Source organism: Pseudogymnoascus verrucosus, assembly GCF_001662655.1.
Source record: "Pseudogymnoascus verrucosus strain UAMH 10579 unplaced genomic scaffold scaffold_9, whole genome shotgun sequence".
Taxonomy (NCBI): domain Eukaryota; kingdom Fungi; phylum Ascomycota; class Leotiomycetes; order Thelebolales; family Thelebolaceae; genus Pseudogymnoascus; species Pseudogymnoascus verrucosus.
Genome location: NW_017263660.1, coordinates 221,268 through 236,779, shown reverse-complemented (window position 1 = coordinate 236,779; position 15,512 = coordinate 221,268). Strand labels below are relative to the sequence as shown.

Sequence of the window (15,512 nt, the reverse complement as noted above, 5' to 3'; positions counted from 1 at the left end):
AGTCGGAAATGATAGGTGAGTGGCCATGATCGTCATGAGGAAGAACAGAGATTATCAGGTACGAGTGTCTCTCTAGAACACTGGCTCGCGTATAATGTCCATTAGTCTCTGAAGCTGATATTTATTAGAACAGTCTTTATGGGCGTCGACATAAAATCTCGGAGCCGCATCCGTAATGCGGGTCGAATAGAGAACCATAATTGCTACGTTATATGCCCTAATAATGCTAGGATAGGAACGGAATTTGAGTGTTTAGTGCTCTTATTCGTGGTAGGCACAAATTATGCAATATAAAGCATTCCTTCTAATCCATTTTTGTTGCTTTGGTGACAGAATGGAGCACTGAACATTCTCAGAATGCTTCAAGACCTCAATGGCTAGGCCTGGAACCAGGTCTTCAAACGGTACGGTTTGACAGCCTCTTTAGCTCCGGAAAATGCGGTGCCTTCCCATTGACTCCGTCGCCCTTTCTTCTTCTAGCCAACTCTGGCCTGGCTTATGGCCATATCGTTCCTGTTCTTTCCTCTTTTGGTCCGGCCTATGGCGGTGTCGTGCCTTCCAATTACCCCCGTTCTTTCCTCATCTGGCCAGGTCGGCTTCGAATCATGTCGCGGTCGTGCCTTCCCATTAACTCTTGCTATTTCCTCTTCTACCCAGCTTAGCCCTAACTCATGCCAGAATCGTGCCTTCCTCAACTACTAGCTACACTGCTTCATCGCTCCTGCTTACTTCATCATCTGAGTATGGCCTTCCACGGAAATATATTATTCGCTATGCTTGGTTTGGCAAACTTGAACTATCAACAGCTCACCAACTGGAGAATTCGAGACTGAATAACAACAAAATATCATTTTGGCACTTGAAAACTTCTTTCGCAACTCGCGGGCTATCATTATCCTTGCTAGGCCTATCTGAGAAACGAGGTTATACTCAGGATGGAGGACAAGGCCACCTTGCCTTCCGCCGTCCAGCCCTCATATCATGGGATTATTGTTTCCGCAAACGACGGAATGGTCCTTGTTGAAGCTTGCCTCCGTGGCAATATCGGCCTTGTATCTCGTCGGCCCATTAAAGAAGAAAGAGCGCAACTCCCTCGAAGAGGAAATATTTTTATATACGAGGAGAGGGATACCGGTATTGTACGCTGGTTAGATGGCATAACTTGGACACGAGACAGAAAAAGCGATCATTGTTTCCTGTATCGGCAACTAACGCCCACGACGCAAAAAGGGGCTGTCGAGTTGAAACCCTCGCCGACATCCAAAGAAGCGACGCGGTCCTCCCAGGACCATATAAGCGAGGCTACCAATACGAAAAGCAATGACGAGTTGTTTCCAATGGACTATGATACGGCCAGACATGATACGCTGCCACAACCCAAGGCTGATCTCGAAAAGAGTGCTATTGGACTCTTAATGAGCGATGGTGACTTCGTTGACGATCAGCTTCTTAAGAAAACGATGCGCTTCAAAATTGGCCCACAGACGTACCATTTGGTTTCATATTACAGTGCTGGTGATGAAGTGGGAAAAGGGAAACTTCAAATACCTTCAAAGGACCCCAAATTATCTACCTTACGAATCCGACGAGAGATTTCTGAGAAAATTTACGGGATACCAGCCGGTGATGATAGTCGAGATTTCAAAGCAGACGAGCTTTCTGCCGACATGAGTTACCCACGTTCCCCGCACAATCGCATGGGCGATGCTGGCATACCTGCACTTAACACGAATTCCATGGGTGACGCTGACACGCCTGCACTTGACGAGTACGATTCCATGGGTGACGCTGGCTTGCCTGCACTTGACGATGACAAGCCTGAATTTGATGATGACAAGCTTGCATTTGACGATAGCATGCTTGCATTTGACGATGACAAGCCTGAATTTAACGATGACAAGCTTGCATTCGACGATGGCATGCTTGGATTTGACGCATACAATCCTATGGGCGATGCTAGCATACCTGCATTTGACTCGTACAATCCCATGGGCAATGCTATTATGCCTGCATTTGACGCATACAATCCCATGGGCTATGCTAGCATGCCTGCACTTGGGTATGATATGAGGCCCGGAAATTGTGAAGACCAAGACTTCGAGATGCCTTCAACGTTTTCGCAGACACCAGACCCAAACTCAGACAGAGCACCGGAGCAAGCATCTTTCCAGCAGGGGCCTTACCCACCTACAAACCCCTATATGTAGCAACATGGTACCATCCAAACTATAGTCGATATACTGGCACTTACAGGTCCCACAGTCGGAGAATCCCATTCAGATAACTGGAGCATGATCCATTCGCTCGCAAAATGCGCGAATGCAACGGTCAATGTTTAGAACGCGAGGGCACAGAAGGCTGGGTAATTGGTGTTATTGATGAAGGCTCAGGTTGACGAGGGCACGGTCGGCGAAGGAGTGAGAAGCAGAGAGTGTGGGACGGTGGTGGAAAGGGTGAGAGGGGACCCGTTAGGATTCTGCGGGTGTGGGCTCTGCACTACATTGATAATACTCCTCTGGTCTCTTGTTCACAAAGAATGCAAGGTAACCCGGCAATAGGAAGAATAGTGACCTCCCCACACAAAAGCAGAACTCGAGTTGTTTATCGTATCAGGTCCCTTATTCTCCATAAATGTGCTCCCATCATGCCATGAGAGATATCTTGATCGCCAAACCTTTCTATGCAATAATATCTATAATACCATCCACGCCTTACAATGTCCAATGTACAATGCCATATAATACAAGATCGTTCCTTTGCCTCTGCAACACTCACTTCTTCGTATCCTCCTTCGTCTCATCCTTCTTCTCGTCCTTCTTCTGGCTTAGAATCTTCACCGCATCCTTACTATACACATAGCTCGCCCCACTCCAAATCGTCGTCGCCGCAACCAAATACTGAAACCCCGTCATCGTCGCACCCAACTCAAACGGTATTAACGGCATCGCCGTTGTTGCTCCAATCAGCCCGAGCTGCAGTGCCGTATTATACTTGCTAATCGTCGTAGGCCTGACCTCCGCGCTCGGCAGACTGAAATCCCAGTACCGCGTAAACGTCTTCGGCGGCGGCAGACTAATCCAGCGGTAGTAGATCGCAGAGATCCCGAGCCCCACGTCGCGGCCTAAAATGATGAACGCGAGCCACACAGGCAGCATCCCCTGCATCGCCAGCGTGACAGTCAGAACGGTCATCAGGATCTTGTCGGCCAGCGGGTCAATGATGGTTCCCACCACGGTCTGGAGGTTCCATTTCCGTGCGATCCAGCCGTCCACGAGGTCCGTGATGCCGGCGTAGGCGAAGAGCCCGAGAGCCCAGGCGTGCGCGTCGTTGAGAACGAGGTAGCCCACGATGGGGGCGGCGATGAGGCGTGTCAGGGTTAGGAAGTTGGGGATCGTATAGATGTTCTCGTGGGGCGTGAGTTGCGCTAAGGCCTTGACGACGTTGGATTTCAGGGGCTTGAGACCCTTTGGAGACGGATCGTTGCTGGAGAGGCGTTAGCGAGTGTTGGGTGTCATGTGATTTCATGTGGGGGTAGGGTAGGGGGTCCAGGCGAATTGCGTTCTGGTGGGATTGAGATGGGAAGAGGGCCATTTCAGAGAGGCGTATTCCACCGAATATATTGGAGAGTAGCAGTTGATTTACCTTTCCGAGGTTTGCGGCTTCTTTTCTGGCTCCGAAGAGTAGTTCCGGTACAGGCCGAGCCTGGGAGTAAATGATCTAAGTCGGGGGAAATTAGTGCCAAACTCCCACCAAGATAGTGATGCAAATAGCCAAGAGGTAGCTCACCCATTAGATAGCTTCAATGATGTGACAGAGGGCGTTCTTGAAGATATGCTAGAGCATGTCCAGAGATTTGCCCTGGTCTGCCTAGAGAACCGTGATGCAACGGACTGAGGCTTTAAGAGCAGCGAGGTTGGCGTCGACGAAGACCGTACAGCTTGGAACAGGGCGACATGTTGGCGATTAGGCTGACGGAGCAGTTGGAGTGTCGCCATCGGACGTTTCTTCGTCGTCGTCGTCGAGTTCAACGACGGACGTCAAATCAAGTCACGCGACCTGGATTGATAATTATACACGAGGCTGAATGCCGAGGCTGTGGCCTCTGTCAGGTGTAAATGGGTCCTAAGCCAATCACGGCCCGTGAGCGGGAAACATCGACCAAGCTCGGATGACGTTGGAGTCGCGAGGCTGTAAAAAAGTTAACAGCATATCCGAAGCTGCCCATAGTTGCCCATCGAAGTAAAGGCAGATTTCAGAATAATACGGCTTCCTGGAGCTTATATCAGGTGCGGTTTATTATTTCTTGGGCGCTTTTGCCTATCATATCCATCGGCGCTCCAAGGAGCTTGCAATGCCCTTGAGAGCTAGGCATTGATCCCCCCGCACAATGTCGACGAACACCGCCCCTATACACCATGAATCCTCGTAAGCACCTCTCCTATCATATCCCACACTCGCCACGCGTATATTTAACTCTATACAGATTATCATTCACCCAGGGCCTTCTCCTCGGCCAACTCTCCATCGTAATACTCATCGGCGCGTTCATCAAATTCTTTATCTTCGGCGACCCGCCCTCTCCCGATCTCACCGCCGCCCTCCGTGCCACCGAGCGCCGCAGCCGCACACTTGCACATAAACGCTCGCTCCTATCTCTACGCCCACCTTCTGCGCATTCACACTCGCACACCCAGAACCTGAGCCGCAAGCGTTCCTCCGCGCTCCGAAACCCGCCGCCTCTTACGATAGGCACCATCCTCTCAAAAACATACTATAATGTCGACGCGCACCAACCTGAGTCGCTCGACTGGTTCAATGTCCTGATTGCGCAAACTATTGCCCAGTTCCGCGCTGATGCACAGCACGACGACGCGATTCTTACCTCGTTGACGCGCGCCCTGAACGGGGCTTCTCGGCCGGATTTCCTCGACGAGATAAAAGTCACAGAACTCAGCCTCGGCGAAGACTTCCCCATCTTCAGCAACTGCCGTGTCATTCCAGTTGACGACGATGGCATCGCAACCTCCGCGCCCCACGGTTCAGGGCGTGAGTCGAAACGCCTACAAGCACGCATGGACGTCGACCTCTCCGACTTCATAACCCTCGCCCTTGAAACCAAGCTCCTCCTCAACTACCCCAAACCCCTCACTGCCATCCTCCCCGTCGCACTCGCCGTGAGTGTTGTCCGTTTCTCGGGAACACTTTCCATGTCCTTCATCCCCTCCTCTTCCTCCCCCGCGCACAACACCGCAACCACAATGGCCTTCTCCTTCCTCGACGACTACCGCCTCGACTTCTCAATCCGCAGTCTAGTCGGCTCGCGCTCGCGCCTCCAAGACGTCCCTAAGATCGCCAGCCTCGTCGAGAAACGTCTACATGACTGGTTCGACGAGCGCTGCGTCGAGCCGCGCTTCCAGGAGATCGCGCTGCCGAGTCTGTGGCCTAGGAAGAAGAATACGAGGGGTGGGGAGGACACGCCGGAGACGGCGCCGGGGGCGAGCATGAGTCGCAAGGAGGCGAAGATGGCAGCGAAGGAGGTGGAGAGGGGGATTATGGCTGAGGCGAGGAGGGAGGTGGAGAGGGAAGCGGAGGAAAAGGCTGAGAGGGAGAGGGCGAGGCAATGGGAGAGGGACGCGGTGGAGGAGGATGAGTTGGAAGGTATGGGCGGGGTGAGAAGGAGGAGGAGGATGACAAGGGGAGAGGAGTACGCGATGCCTGGAAGCATGCCCATGGGTTGATACTTCCGAGGTTTGTATATTTGGGATATGATGGGGATGGTTAGATACGAAACAGCATTGTTGGCGCACTTTATGACACATTATAGAATCTCATCTATACTCACAATAACCTTTCTCTCTCATCAGGAATAAAGCTTATATCGTCTATTCGTCTATCTACATATACATATTCACATATAAACTGCCACTACTCCTCATCACTCTCTGCATCAACAACCCGCAACCCAAGCGGCTCCCTCGCATACCACACCCTCCTCTCCCTAGCACCAAGCAACGCATCCATCATAGCTTCAGTCCCAGCTCTCTGCCTTCCAACCTTCTCTCTATTCCCAAAATCTCCCCTCTCCTTCTCCACGCCCCACAACCTAGTCTCCTCAACACACGCCCCGACCTCAAACTCTCCCTTGCACAGCGCCGTCATCGTAACACGCACTTCTGTTGTCCCATGCGCAGCCAGCACCGGCAGCGTGCGCTGCAGCGTCCCGTCCCAGACCACTTTCTTGGAGAGATCCAGCGCGTGCCCGTACACCTGGTTACATAGACTAGGTTGCAGTCGGAGCAGGGGGTAAACAGGCGTAGCGGAGCGGTTGCTGATAGTAACGACGAGATGCAGAAAGTCGTCGACCTCGACAGTTGTCCGTGGTGTGCGACTTAGAGGCGCGCCATTGACGCGCAAACTGATGCCCACGTCTTCGATCTTGAGCGCATCAATCGTGCGCGGCACGAGGCGCATGCCGCGAAGCTCGATAACACCCTTCCGTTCCATGCCGGAGGTGGTGCGCCAGGTGCCGCTGAGGGAACGGAGGATCTCCTCGCGGTACCAGAAGGCTTCGCGGCTGGCCTTCTCGGAGTCGACAGATATGCGGCCGGAGCTGACTACGAACTGGCGCTGTCTAGCTGGGTCGAGGACTGGGATGGCTTTGTGCGGGTCGTTGAGGTGAATTCGTTTTATAGGGAACACAACCCTTGAAGTGCTGCCGGGCAGGATTTCTTCTTCAACGGAGCGGCCTGAACCTACTTCAAGCCTGGCCCGGAGAGGTGCTGGCCAGGCATTGCGAAGATCTAGCACTAGCAGGCAATAATCTCGTGCGTCGATGTCCTCGGTATCTTCCTTAGCAGCTTCGCCACACAGGGACCAGAGGTTGCTGGGGATGTCGTGGCCCAATGGTACAAGGTCGATGCGAGAGAGTTCGACTCCTGCGTTGACAGTTACCGTTATCGGCATGCTAACTTGTCTTGTATGAAAGGCGCCCTTCACTTTGTTGGCTGGTTGGCCAAGATGTGCGTAATCAATTAGCACAGCCGCGCTTGTCAAGCCTGGCTTGCCAAGAACCTCAAAATCGACCGTCTTCGTGCCACCAGGAGGTATGTATATTTCATCGCTCTCTCCTTCCCTCTTTACGTACCGCAATGCGGCCTTTCGGGAAAGTATAAGCTCGTATTCGTACAGTTCAGCAGGCGAAGCATCGCGTTTGCTAAGGGCCGTCTGAAGAGGCCCTTGGGTGGAATCCTGGAAGGAAAACAGTAATAGGTCAACGGGGGTGGTTGTTGAAAGGTTCTTGAGTGTAACAGAGAATGTTTGACGTTCCCCTTCAAGAACCATAGCGGCTGCTTGAGAAAAGCTGGTGGAGGTGATCACAACGATTGGCTGCGGAGCGATTGCTGTCAATGATAAAGATGATGGCTTGGGCAGGCGTGGGTCGATAGCCGGACGTTTCGATAAAGATGCATCCGATACTGGGCGTTCCTCTCTCTTTCTCTGCACTGCAAGACCCAAGGCTTTTACCTTTATATCTGAGAGAGGCGACCATGGCTCTAAGAAGATAGGGAACCTGCGTTCCCTACAACCTCTGAGCTTGACGATACAGCCTGTGATCTTAAATGATCCTGCTGCTCGAGGCGTCCCTGAAACGTTCAGAATCTGTGTTCGGTAAGGGCCAACTACGGTTTCTTGCGCCGCTGATTCAAAATCGCCTCCATTAGCTTCAAGGCGGATCCTGTCGATCACTATCTCAAACTCATATGGGTTCTGGAGGGTGACTTTGAAGGTGGCGCTCTCGCCACAGACCAGAAGCCTTTCCACCGCTTCGGCGTTTGGCCTCTTCAAAAATGGATTATAAATAAATGGGTTCTTCCCTCCAGTTTCTGCAGCTTTTGTCGTCCCTCCAAGATCAGAGCTCCGGTGTGGGTTCGGCGTGCGAGAAGCTGGTAGGGCTTCAAGCTCGACGCCACGTACTAAGAACTCGTCCCAATACTCGGCCTCTAAATTTTGCAGCCCGATTTTAGCAGCGGCATCGACCGTCCTCGAAATATTGATAGACAGTCGGACTTGTTCGTCCCTCGACATCATCGGCGACGCATTCTCCGTACGAGGTCCTGGTGCTATTCCCGTCCCAGCTGTCCGCAGTAAATCGGCACTGAATCTAAGGACACCTTGAAAATCAGGGAGTGCTTCGCAGAAGCCAATGCAGGCCCGAAGAACATTCATCTTCATCGATTTTCCTCCAAATTGGCGTGCAGCTGTGTTCTCCATTATGCGTGCCACAACAGCTTCATCCGAGTCATCACACGCCTTATCGCCATTTTCGGCATCACCGCTCGGCGAGGATGGGAAGCCCACTACTCCGTATGTTTTTCCAACTAGGCCTAATAGTGCATCCATGCCGGTTTCAACATCACCTTCACCAAGATCTAAAGCACCAGCCCCAGTCGTATTGCCATTAATATGGCTCAGCGCAGCCAGTCCCGCCGCAGGGTGTATACCCATTTCCGCTGCGCCTGCAATTCTAGCACTCACAAGCCCGGGAATAAGGATTGAAACCAGTTCCCGCATCACCATAGCCTTCTTTCTATCGTAACCAAGAAACCCCAGAACAGACGCAATGCCAGCCAATATGACAGTACGATCGATTAGCGAAAGCTCCTTCGCCGCGGCTGATGACGGAAATGCCCGAAATAAGGTAGTAACGATTACTGATCGAGCTGGGTGAATATTTAATCGTGGAGTTCGGGTATTAGGTTTGGCAAAGAACGGGGTGCCTACGACCACAAGTTGCAAAGAGCCATCGTCGAGTCTACCTCCGGCAAGATGCACGGCTGATAGGAGCTTCGAAAATCGAATCGCAGACTCGGAGAACGGGAGCTGCGGTAACGACTCGCCAGTGAAATTTGATGCGCGCTCATACAGGTTGAGTATTCTGTCCAGCAATTCTGGGAGAAGTGCAGAGAGATTCTGTAGAGCTGCTAACCGGTTGATTGTCTCGGGGGTATTCTGCTCTCCTGGTGTTCCAGGTGTCGTTGGGGTTGTCGATTTTTCGGGCACGATGTAGCAGAGCTGTGGAATCTGAAAGTCTAAGCCAATCCAAGCAAGCATAATCATTGCAACTACAAGTCCTTCAAGGGCTTTAGCATGCCATAGATGATCATTGTTGGTCTTAGCAATATATGCGCCCTCAACCAATTCTTTCATAGCATCTTGCCAACGACCAGCCTGGAGGTATAAACCTCCAATTGCTATTGAAACGCGACCTTTCCCTTTATTTCTCGACCTCTCGCTGAGGCTACCTGATCCAAAACCTTGTGTCGAGATACGGTCGCGGCTTTGATCTTGAATCTTGTCCGCGACACTATTAGACCGACTTAAAGGAGGGCTCATGGCACTTGAGATGCCATCACTTGGTGTACTGGGTCCTGCACCGGGTGTTGTTGGGCGTGACACAGATGCCGAGCGCAAGTGCTCTCCCTGTTGTGAGCCGAACCGTACAGGCATGGACATGCGGACCTGGCTCCTATCAACTTTTGGCGTCGCTGATCGAGAATCCGTATCAGGGGTACCATATTGAGAAGCCCGCCTCGATATAGTCCCACTATCCCCATTTGACCACGAGTACCCGGGGCCTTGCCTCCCATCTAGAACCACACTTGGTGATTCAATCATAGCCATCCCTTGCAATGACTTAGCCATTGTAGTCATCTCACCCAGTAAAACAGAAGACAAATCACACATGACTGTCTTCATCGTCGTTATAGTAGACCTCTTAACAGAAGGCACGGGTATGAAGACATCAGGCAATGCTGGAGACTCCTTTTGATGGTGATAATCAAACAGAAGGGCCTGGTGCACCAAGGCTTTCGGATACTGGTCCCTGATAGTCTCCAGCTCTTGGTCTAAATCTCGAATATGTTGTAAATGCGTCTGGTAATCGTATCCATTAGTTTCGTTCCCGTCCTTATCTTTATTTGATACATGATTGAGTTCGGAGCCGTCCGCAATCGCAAGAATAACAAGCGGGGCGCGGTATAATTCGAAGGGGGCTAAGGCGAGGTGCGAAGCCGGTGGGAGTGAAGTCGTAAGGTCATAAACTATCATGCCAGCTGGAAAGGCCAGTGGGGAGAACATGTCTATGATCGTCAGCAGCTGAAAAGGGTTATTCTTCCATCGTCCTGAGGCTTACTTCTATCAGGTCGCCGATCGGGACTAATGTCCCCCAGTCGAACGACATTTTCGGGGTATAATCGTTGGATAAATGTCTCAAAGTGTGCTCTTTTCACTTGTCCAAGGGGCAGTATCAACGCCTTGACCCTCGCTGGCGCGATGGGCGACAGAGGGTCAAACACCATACTGTCATTTGGAGGTGCGGTTGCTCAGCGGAATTGGCTGGAAGGTTGATGCTGATTATTCTATATGTATCGCGAAACCATAACGAATCGAATCATAAGCTTCGTACAAGAAATCGGGTTCGTTGACAAACGGTTCAGAGCTATGTTAGGGAGCTCTTGATGGTTGCGATCCTGCCACTCCTATCGCGGATATTTGTGGTTGCGACCGGAAGTTGCCGACCCCACAGTGCTGTGCAACCCAAAGCACTGCCAAGCCCCTTCCCGCCGCTAGACACATTTAGGCATTCCCATCAGATGAAACAGCTTTCTTCAACACCCTGGGGTCCAACTTTATCAAAATGCCATGTTTTGGTATTTGCCATTACTTCGTGGGACCGGCTGGCCTGAGGCTCTTTAAACAATCTTTTTCGAAATAATAAATCAATCAAAATAATTGGCTGCTACTCAAGTATTCGTGAGCTTTATCTGTACTTAGAAAGCTAGGCACTCTTCGTTGATGTAAGCATCTCGTATGATTTTAGAGAACCCTCGATCCCATTTCTCTGGTCGCGAGACTATGAACCTACGTAAACTCACCTCGGTAGGGTCCATATGAGGTAAGATATGGGTGGCATGCAAGGTAATCTATGCTCTCATATTATCTCTCCCAGTCTCGTCTGCTTCATTCAATTCCAAAACAACCTCGTTGCTCTCTTGATTCCTCCCACCCATATCAGCACAGAAACGACCAAAATGGGCAAATCGGCTGATTCGGATCCTATCACATCTTCGACGTCACGCTCCTCACCGTCATATACCTCCCAAGCCTTAGCACTTCACAACGGGATGGGCGGTCCCCATCCCAGCGCTACCCAAACCGTCCAGCCCATAAACGTCGCCGGCGAGATCACAGACATGATGCCATACCGTGACAACCCCCCAACTCGTAGCGCCAGAGGGTCAAGCTCTCGCCGTCGACCATTACCAGAATCTTCTTACGGTTCTAGCTCTAGCTCTGGCTCCGGATCCTCCGGCGCTGCAACACCACTACAGTATTCGCCTACTGTGTCATCAGGGCACGCCCAGGCGCAGGGTTTGCATATGGGGATGGCTTGGGCGCGGCCTCATCACATTCAGCCGGTTAGTCTGCCTGCACTCGTTACAGGTTTCCCTGTGTGGTTGGAGCTGATATCAGTAGAAACCTCGACATCGAATGGAGGCTGTTCGGCAATCAGAGGCGGGAAATATGCTCTGCTTTGGACGAGAGCGTCGAGAGTAGGCATTATGTGGGCTTTGCGAGCCTTAGGGAGGGCTCTGTATTTATATATTTGTAATGACATGACATATACCGTAGCTGATAAGACCTATAATATTTTGCTGCATGGAGTGGGAGACGTGAGAGCACCAACCGCGGAATAAATCAATGGCATTTTGTTTAACCTAGAGCTATTTAAGAGCTCATTTTACCCCAGTTCCCAGCCTTCTAAATGGTATCTTAGATGGTCTTCTCGACCATGGTGATGCCGTACTTCTCGAGCTCCTTCATGAGCGGGTTGTTGAGCTTGCCGTACATCGGCGCCAACACACCCTTCTCGCTGATAGTACCATCAAGCACCTGCTTAACAGCCACACCGCAGGGAATACCAACGGTCTTGGCCATGGCGCTGTAACCCTTAGGGTCACCGTACTCGCACAGGGTCGACGTCCTCGTCTCCTTGCGGCCGTCCTTGTGCTCAATCTCGAACTTGTGCTGGAGCATGACGAAATCACGCTCGCCGGCCTCAAACTGCATCTTCTTCTCAAGGGTGGCGCAGAGGGTATCGAGAGGGTTGCCGCGGGGGATGGTGGCCTCGTCGGAGAAGAGACCAATCCACTTCAGGCCGGAGATAAGACGAGCCTCCTCCTCCTCGCTGGAGAAGCTGGCCTTGGTCTTGATAGCGGCGATGAGATCAGCCTCGCTGCCGGACTTGGCCGCGAGGATCTGGGCGGTGGCATCCTTCCAGGCGATGGGGGTGGTGAGGTAGGAAGCGGGCTCGTCAGAGAGGAAGCCCATGTCGACGAGGACCTTGATGAAGGCGGGGAAGCCCTGGTAACGGAGAGTACCGCGGATGATGGTCTGGCACTCGGGGATGTTGTAGCGCTCCTTGTATGGGGTGGAATCGCGGTTGGGGTAGGCAACGAAGGCGTAGCCAGGGTAGATGAAGTATGGCTTGGCAGCAGCCATCAGCTCCTTGCCCTCGATCTCAACAATCTTGCCATCCTTGTAGTACTTGGCAGCGTTGCGAAGAGCAAGGAGGACACCACGGGACGACCAGGAGAACTTGTATCCGAGCGGGTTGTCGGAGTTCTCTGGGGATGGAAGACCACCACAGTATGACAGGAAGGAAAGGATCTTTCCACCCTGGGCGTGAACCTCCTCGATGGTCTTGACGGCGTACAAGTGATCGATTCCGGGGTCAAGACCGATCTCGTTCATGACTGTGATTCCGGCATCCTTGGCAGCCTGGTCGAGCTCCAGCATGGCTGGGGAGACATAGCTGGTTGTGACGACGTGCTTCTTGTTGCGGATCGCAGACTCGATGACCTTTGCATGGAAAGTGTATGGGATGAGGGAAATGACAAGGTCGTGCTTGGCTACAGCGGCGTCGAGGGCAGCTGCGTCGTTGACGTCGACAGAGACGGCCTGGGCGTTCTTGACACCTTCGGCGAGCTTCTTCGCGCTTTCGAGAGTACGGCAAGCTGGGGGATGTAAGTGATGGCTCAATAATGAAGCTCGAAGATATCCATACCAACAGAGACCTGGATTCCAGCGTCGCTGAGGACATCGAGAGTCGGTTGAGTCACAAACCCAGCTCCGAGCATAAGAACCTTCCTATAAAGTATGCATCAGCTATCCATCGTAATTAGTTACCAGAGCATATGAGGCATCTTACTTATCAGTGAAAGAAGACATGATGGCAATATCTTCAATTTGTGATATTTCAATGATTGTTGTTTATAGATTAAAGTCCGGGGCAACAGCACTACGTAGTCATAGTCGGTGTATGGAGGATTTCCACCAAGAATTGTCGGCGGGGCAGTCCGGGATCGGGGGGGGTTCTTTGGTGGGATGTGGGATGCGGGGCAACACAATGATGCAACACATCATTATCGCTTCAGCGTTCATCCCCCACCTCGCTACAAGAATAAGTCGGGTAAATGGAATTTCATAGTATCTACAAGATATAGTCAACGCCTTTTTTTTTCGTGGGGGGAATGAAGGAATAAAAAAACCCATGCCACTTGCCACGTCATACAAGGAAGTCAGAGATCAACTCTCCGAAACAGCTTACTTCACCATATGTAACTTGAAAGTGAGACAATTTGCCATAAGCTTCGCCGTACGCTGTTCTACAGTACATACTGCCTCCTATAGTAGACTAACCCCTGAATTCCCTTAAACAAATTTTATATCCCCGTAATACTCCAGTCATTTTATGCTCTATTCATATCAAGATTGCAATTCTATCCGCAGCGAATTGCTGGTCTCACATACCAGTAATCCATCCAAATCGGTGTTGAAACAACACCACCCCCTTCTGTTTCGTTGCCGTATTGTAGTTTAGACAGGATCTGGAACTCCTCGTCTTGCTCCCGAGAATTCGTGGGCTCCGGCAGCTGGAAGTCAGGGGTACTAGCGGCCTCTGGCACATTAAACCATTTGGTAGTTTTCTTGAGCATTGTCCAGAGAGTATATAAACCCCAGAAAACATCTTAACGGCGGGAGCAAATTTTCAAAATAGTGCAGCAGGGATCGTGAGAGGCACGGCAGATTCTTCGACAAGCAGGGGGGCTGCCCTCAGGATTCCCCGAATATGACCGAACACAGGGCATATTCCTTGGCTAGGATGGGGGGCATCCTCAAAATTCTCTGAATATGACCGACACCGTCCTTTCAAGGCTGGCGGGTGAATAATCTGCTGCTTGGATGACAGTTGGGAAATCGTCGAGACGCCGCCATGACTCCAGTGACGAATCAGCTACGACAATAATTACCCTCTTATCATCTCCAGCGGTAGCTACTGTAACATGCGCGTGTTCGACGTTGATCTGAGGTGTTTGGCCTGCAGCCTCACCGTCGGCTAACACGAGAATAATCACTTTCGACTGTGTGATGAATTGGCGATGGATGCCTGTGATGCCACTGCTGTTGTCGTAAGGTCGGTGCCGAATTCGACTGTGGCGCGACTCGAGAGCCCGACCAAGCCACTCAAAGGGGTCAGAAGTATCATCTGGGTTCCCACTAATTTGTGGCACGTAAGGGGCCAAGATGAGAATAACGTCGGTGTCTTCTAGGTCTCCAATGATAGCTAATGAGTTCGTGGCATCTCTGGCAAGAAGGGAGGTGTGTCCCCCATTTTGCGTGGGAGGCGAGTTCAGCCCTACGCCGTTGGATTGCCGCGGATGTCTTGCGCCATTCCTGACAAGCGCATGTCAGCAGCATGCCCTAAAATCATCGAGGGAATAATAAAGGAATACTAACTCCTCGCCCCTTTCCTGCTGGGCCTCCGGAGACTCGTTCATACTGGGCGACATGTTGTAATCAAATGTTGGTAACGCTTGAAAACCTGAACGTGGATGAGAAGAATATTGTGATAATGAGAGAAGATATAACCAAAGTTTGATACCGCCCTCATATTAATATTGCCCGCATTGTGTAAATTAGATAAGACCAGGCTAACCGCGGATGCTGCGCTGCTATGCCGATTGTGGACATTGAAAGTAAACTGCCTAGCCAGCTGATGTGGTTAAATTGAAACCCAAGCATACTATGCATTCGCGCATTCGAGAACTGGCCTACCGCTCGCAGAAGATCTGCCTGTGATTACACTGGATAACGTTCCCACACAGATGGTCTATGCTGAGACTGAGCGTATGATTGAAATGGCTTAGTGACACGATATAGCTTGGTTCAGCTAGCCAGGCTTTCTGTCAGGAACGGGCCATAGTTCCTTGGCTACCTATTGGCCCTTCACGGAGTGGCGCGAGTAAGGTGGAGGATTTGGCAGCAACTCAACGCAACACAGTGTTAAATCGGGGCTGTTTCTGATTTTCTACCTATTGGTATTTCGCCCAAGCCATTTGCGGTAATCCGTAGCTGTAGTGCATGGGAATCGTCCTGGACAGCTAGATCAG

The 15,512-nt window shown here is 51.4% G+C and overlaps 7 protein-coding genes across 7 annotated transcripts; 3 read left to right on the top strand and 4 right to left on the bottom strand.

Moving 5' to 3' along the window:
- The first annotated feature begins 279 nt into the window (after positions 1–279).
- On the top strand, positions 280–2,578 carry VE01_02350 (uncharacterized protein). Its single transcript, XM_018271860.2, has one exon. The coding sequence runs from the start codon at positions 936–938 to the stop codon at positions 2,205–2,207; it is 1,272 nt and encodes a 423-aa protein (XP_018132708.1). The 5' UTR covers positions 280–935; the 3' UTR covers positions 2,208–2,578.
- On the bottom strand, positions 2,516–4,327 carry VE01_02349 (uncharacterized protein). The gene is made up of 3 exons (XM_018271859.2): positions 3,787–4,327; positions 3,643–3,717; positions 2,516–3,483 (listed from the first exon to the last, which is right to left on the bottom strand). The coding sequence occupies exons 1-3, from the start codon at positions 3,993–3,995 to the stop codon at positions 2,772–2,774; spliced, it is 996 nt and encodes a 331-aa protein (XP_018132839.1). The 5' UTR covers positions 3,996–4,327; the 3' UTR covers positions 2,516–2,771.
- Positions 4,193–5,874, top strand: MMM1 (ERMES complex subunit mmm1). Its single transcript, XM_018271858.2, has 2 exons — positions 4,193–4,425; positions 4,484–5,874. Exons 1-2 carry the CDS (start codon positions 4,388–4,390, stop codon positions 5,736–5,738), a joined length of 1,293 nt encoding a protein of 430 aa, XP_018132838.1. The 5' UTR covers positions 4,193–4,387; the 3' UTR covers positions 5,739–5,874.
- On the bottom strand, positions 5,873–10,640 carry VE01_02347 (uncharacterized protein). The gene is made up of 2 exons (XM_018271857.2): positions 10,193–10,640; positions 5,873–10,139 (listed from the first exon to the last, which is right to left on the bottom strand). Exons 1-2 carry the CDS (start codon positions 10,356–10,358, stop codon positions 5,926–5,928), a joined length of 4,380 nt encoding a protein of 1,459 aa, XP_018132837.1. The 5' UTR covers positions 10,359–10,640; the 3' UTR covers positions 5,873–5,925.
- Positions 10,641–10,797: 157 nt separating this feature from the next.
- On the bottom strand, positions 10,798–13,552 carry LYS3 (Saccharopine dehydrogenase [NADP(+), L-glutamate-forming]). Its single transcript, XM_059463435.1, has 3 exons — positions 13,271–13,552; positions 13,127–13,209; positions 10,798–13,076 (listed from the first exon to the last, which is right to left on the bottom strand). Exons 1-3 carry the CDS (start codon positions 13,288–13,290, stop codon positions 11,833–11,835), a joined length of 1,347 nt encoding a protein of 448 aa, XP_059319914.1. The 5' UTR covers positions 13,291–13,552; the 3' UTR covers positions 10,798–11,832.
- VE01_02346 (uncharacterized protein) lies at positions 11,091–11,535 on the top strand (the record flags this gene model as incomplete). Its single annotated transcript, XM_018271856.1, has 2 exons — positions 11,091–11,477; positions 11,533–11,535. The coding sequence occupies 2 exons, from the start codon at positions 11,091–11,093 to the stop codon at positions 11,533–11,535; spliced, it is 390 nt and encodes a 129-aa protein (XP_018132836.1).
- A 685-nt stretch (positions 13,553–14,237) lies between the features above and the next one.
- On the bottom strand, positions 14,238–14,912 carry VE01_02344 (uncharacterized protein; the record flags this gene model as incomplete). Its single annotated transcript, XM_018271854.1, has 2 exons — positions 14,238–14,796; positions 14,860–14,912. 2 exons carry the CDS (start codon positions 14,910–14,912, stop codon positions 14,238–14,240), a joined length of 612 nt encoding a protein of 203 aa, XP_018132834.1.
- Positions 14,913–15,512: the final 600 nt, after the last annotated feature.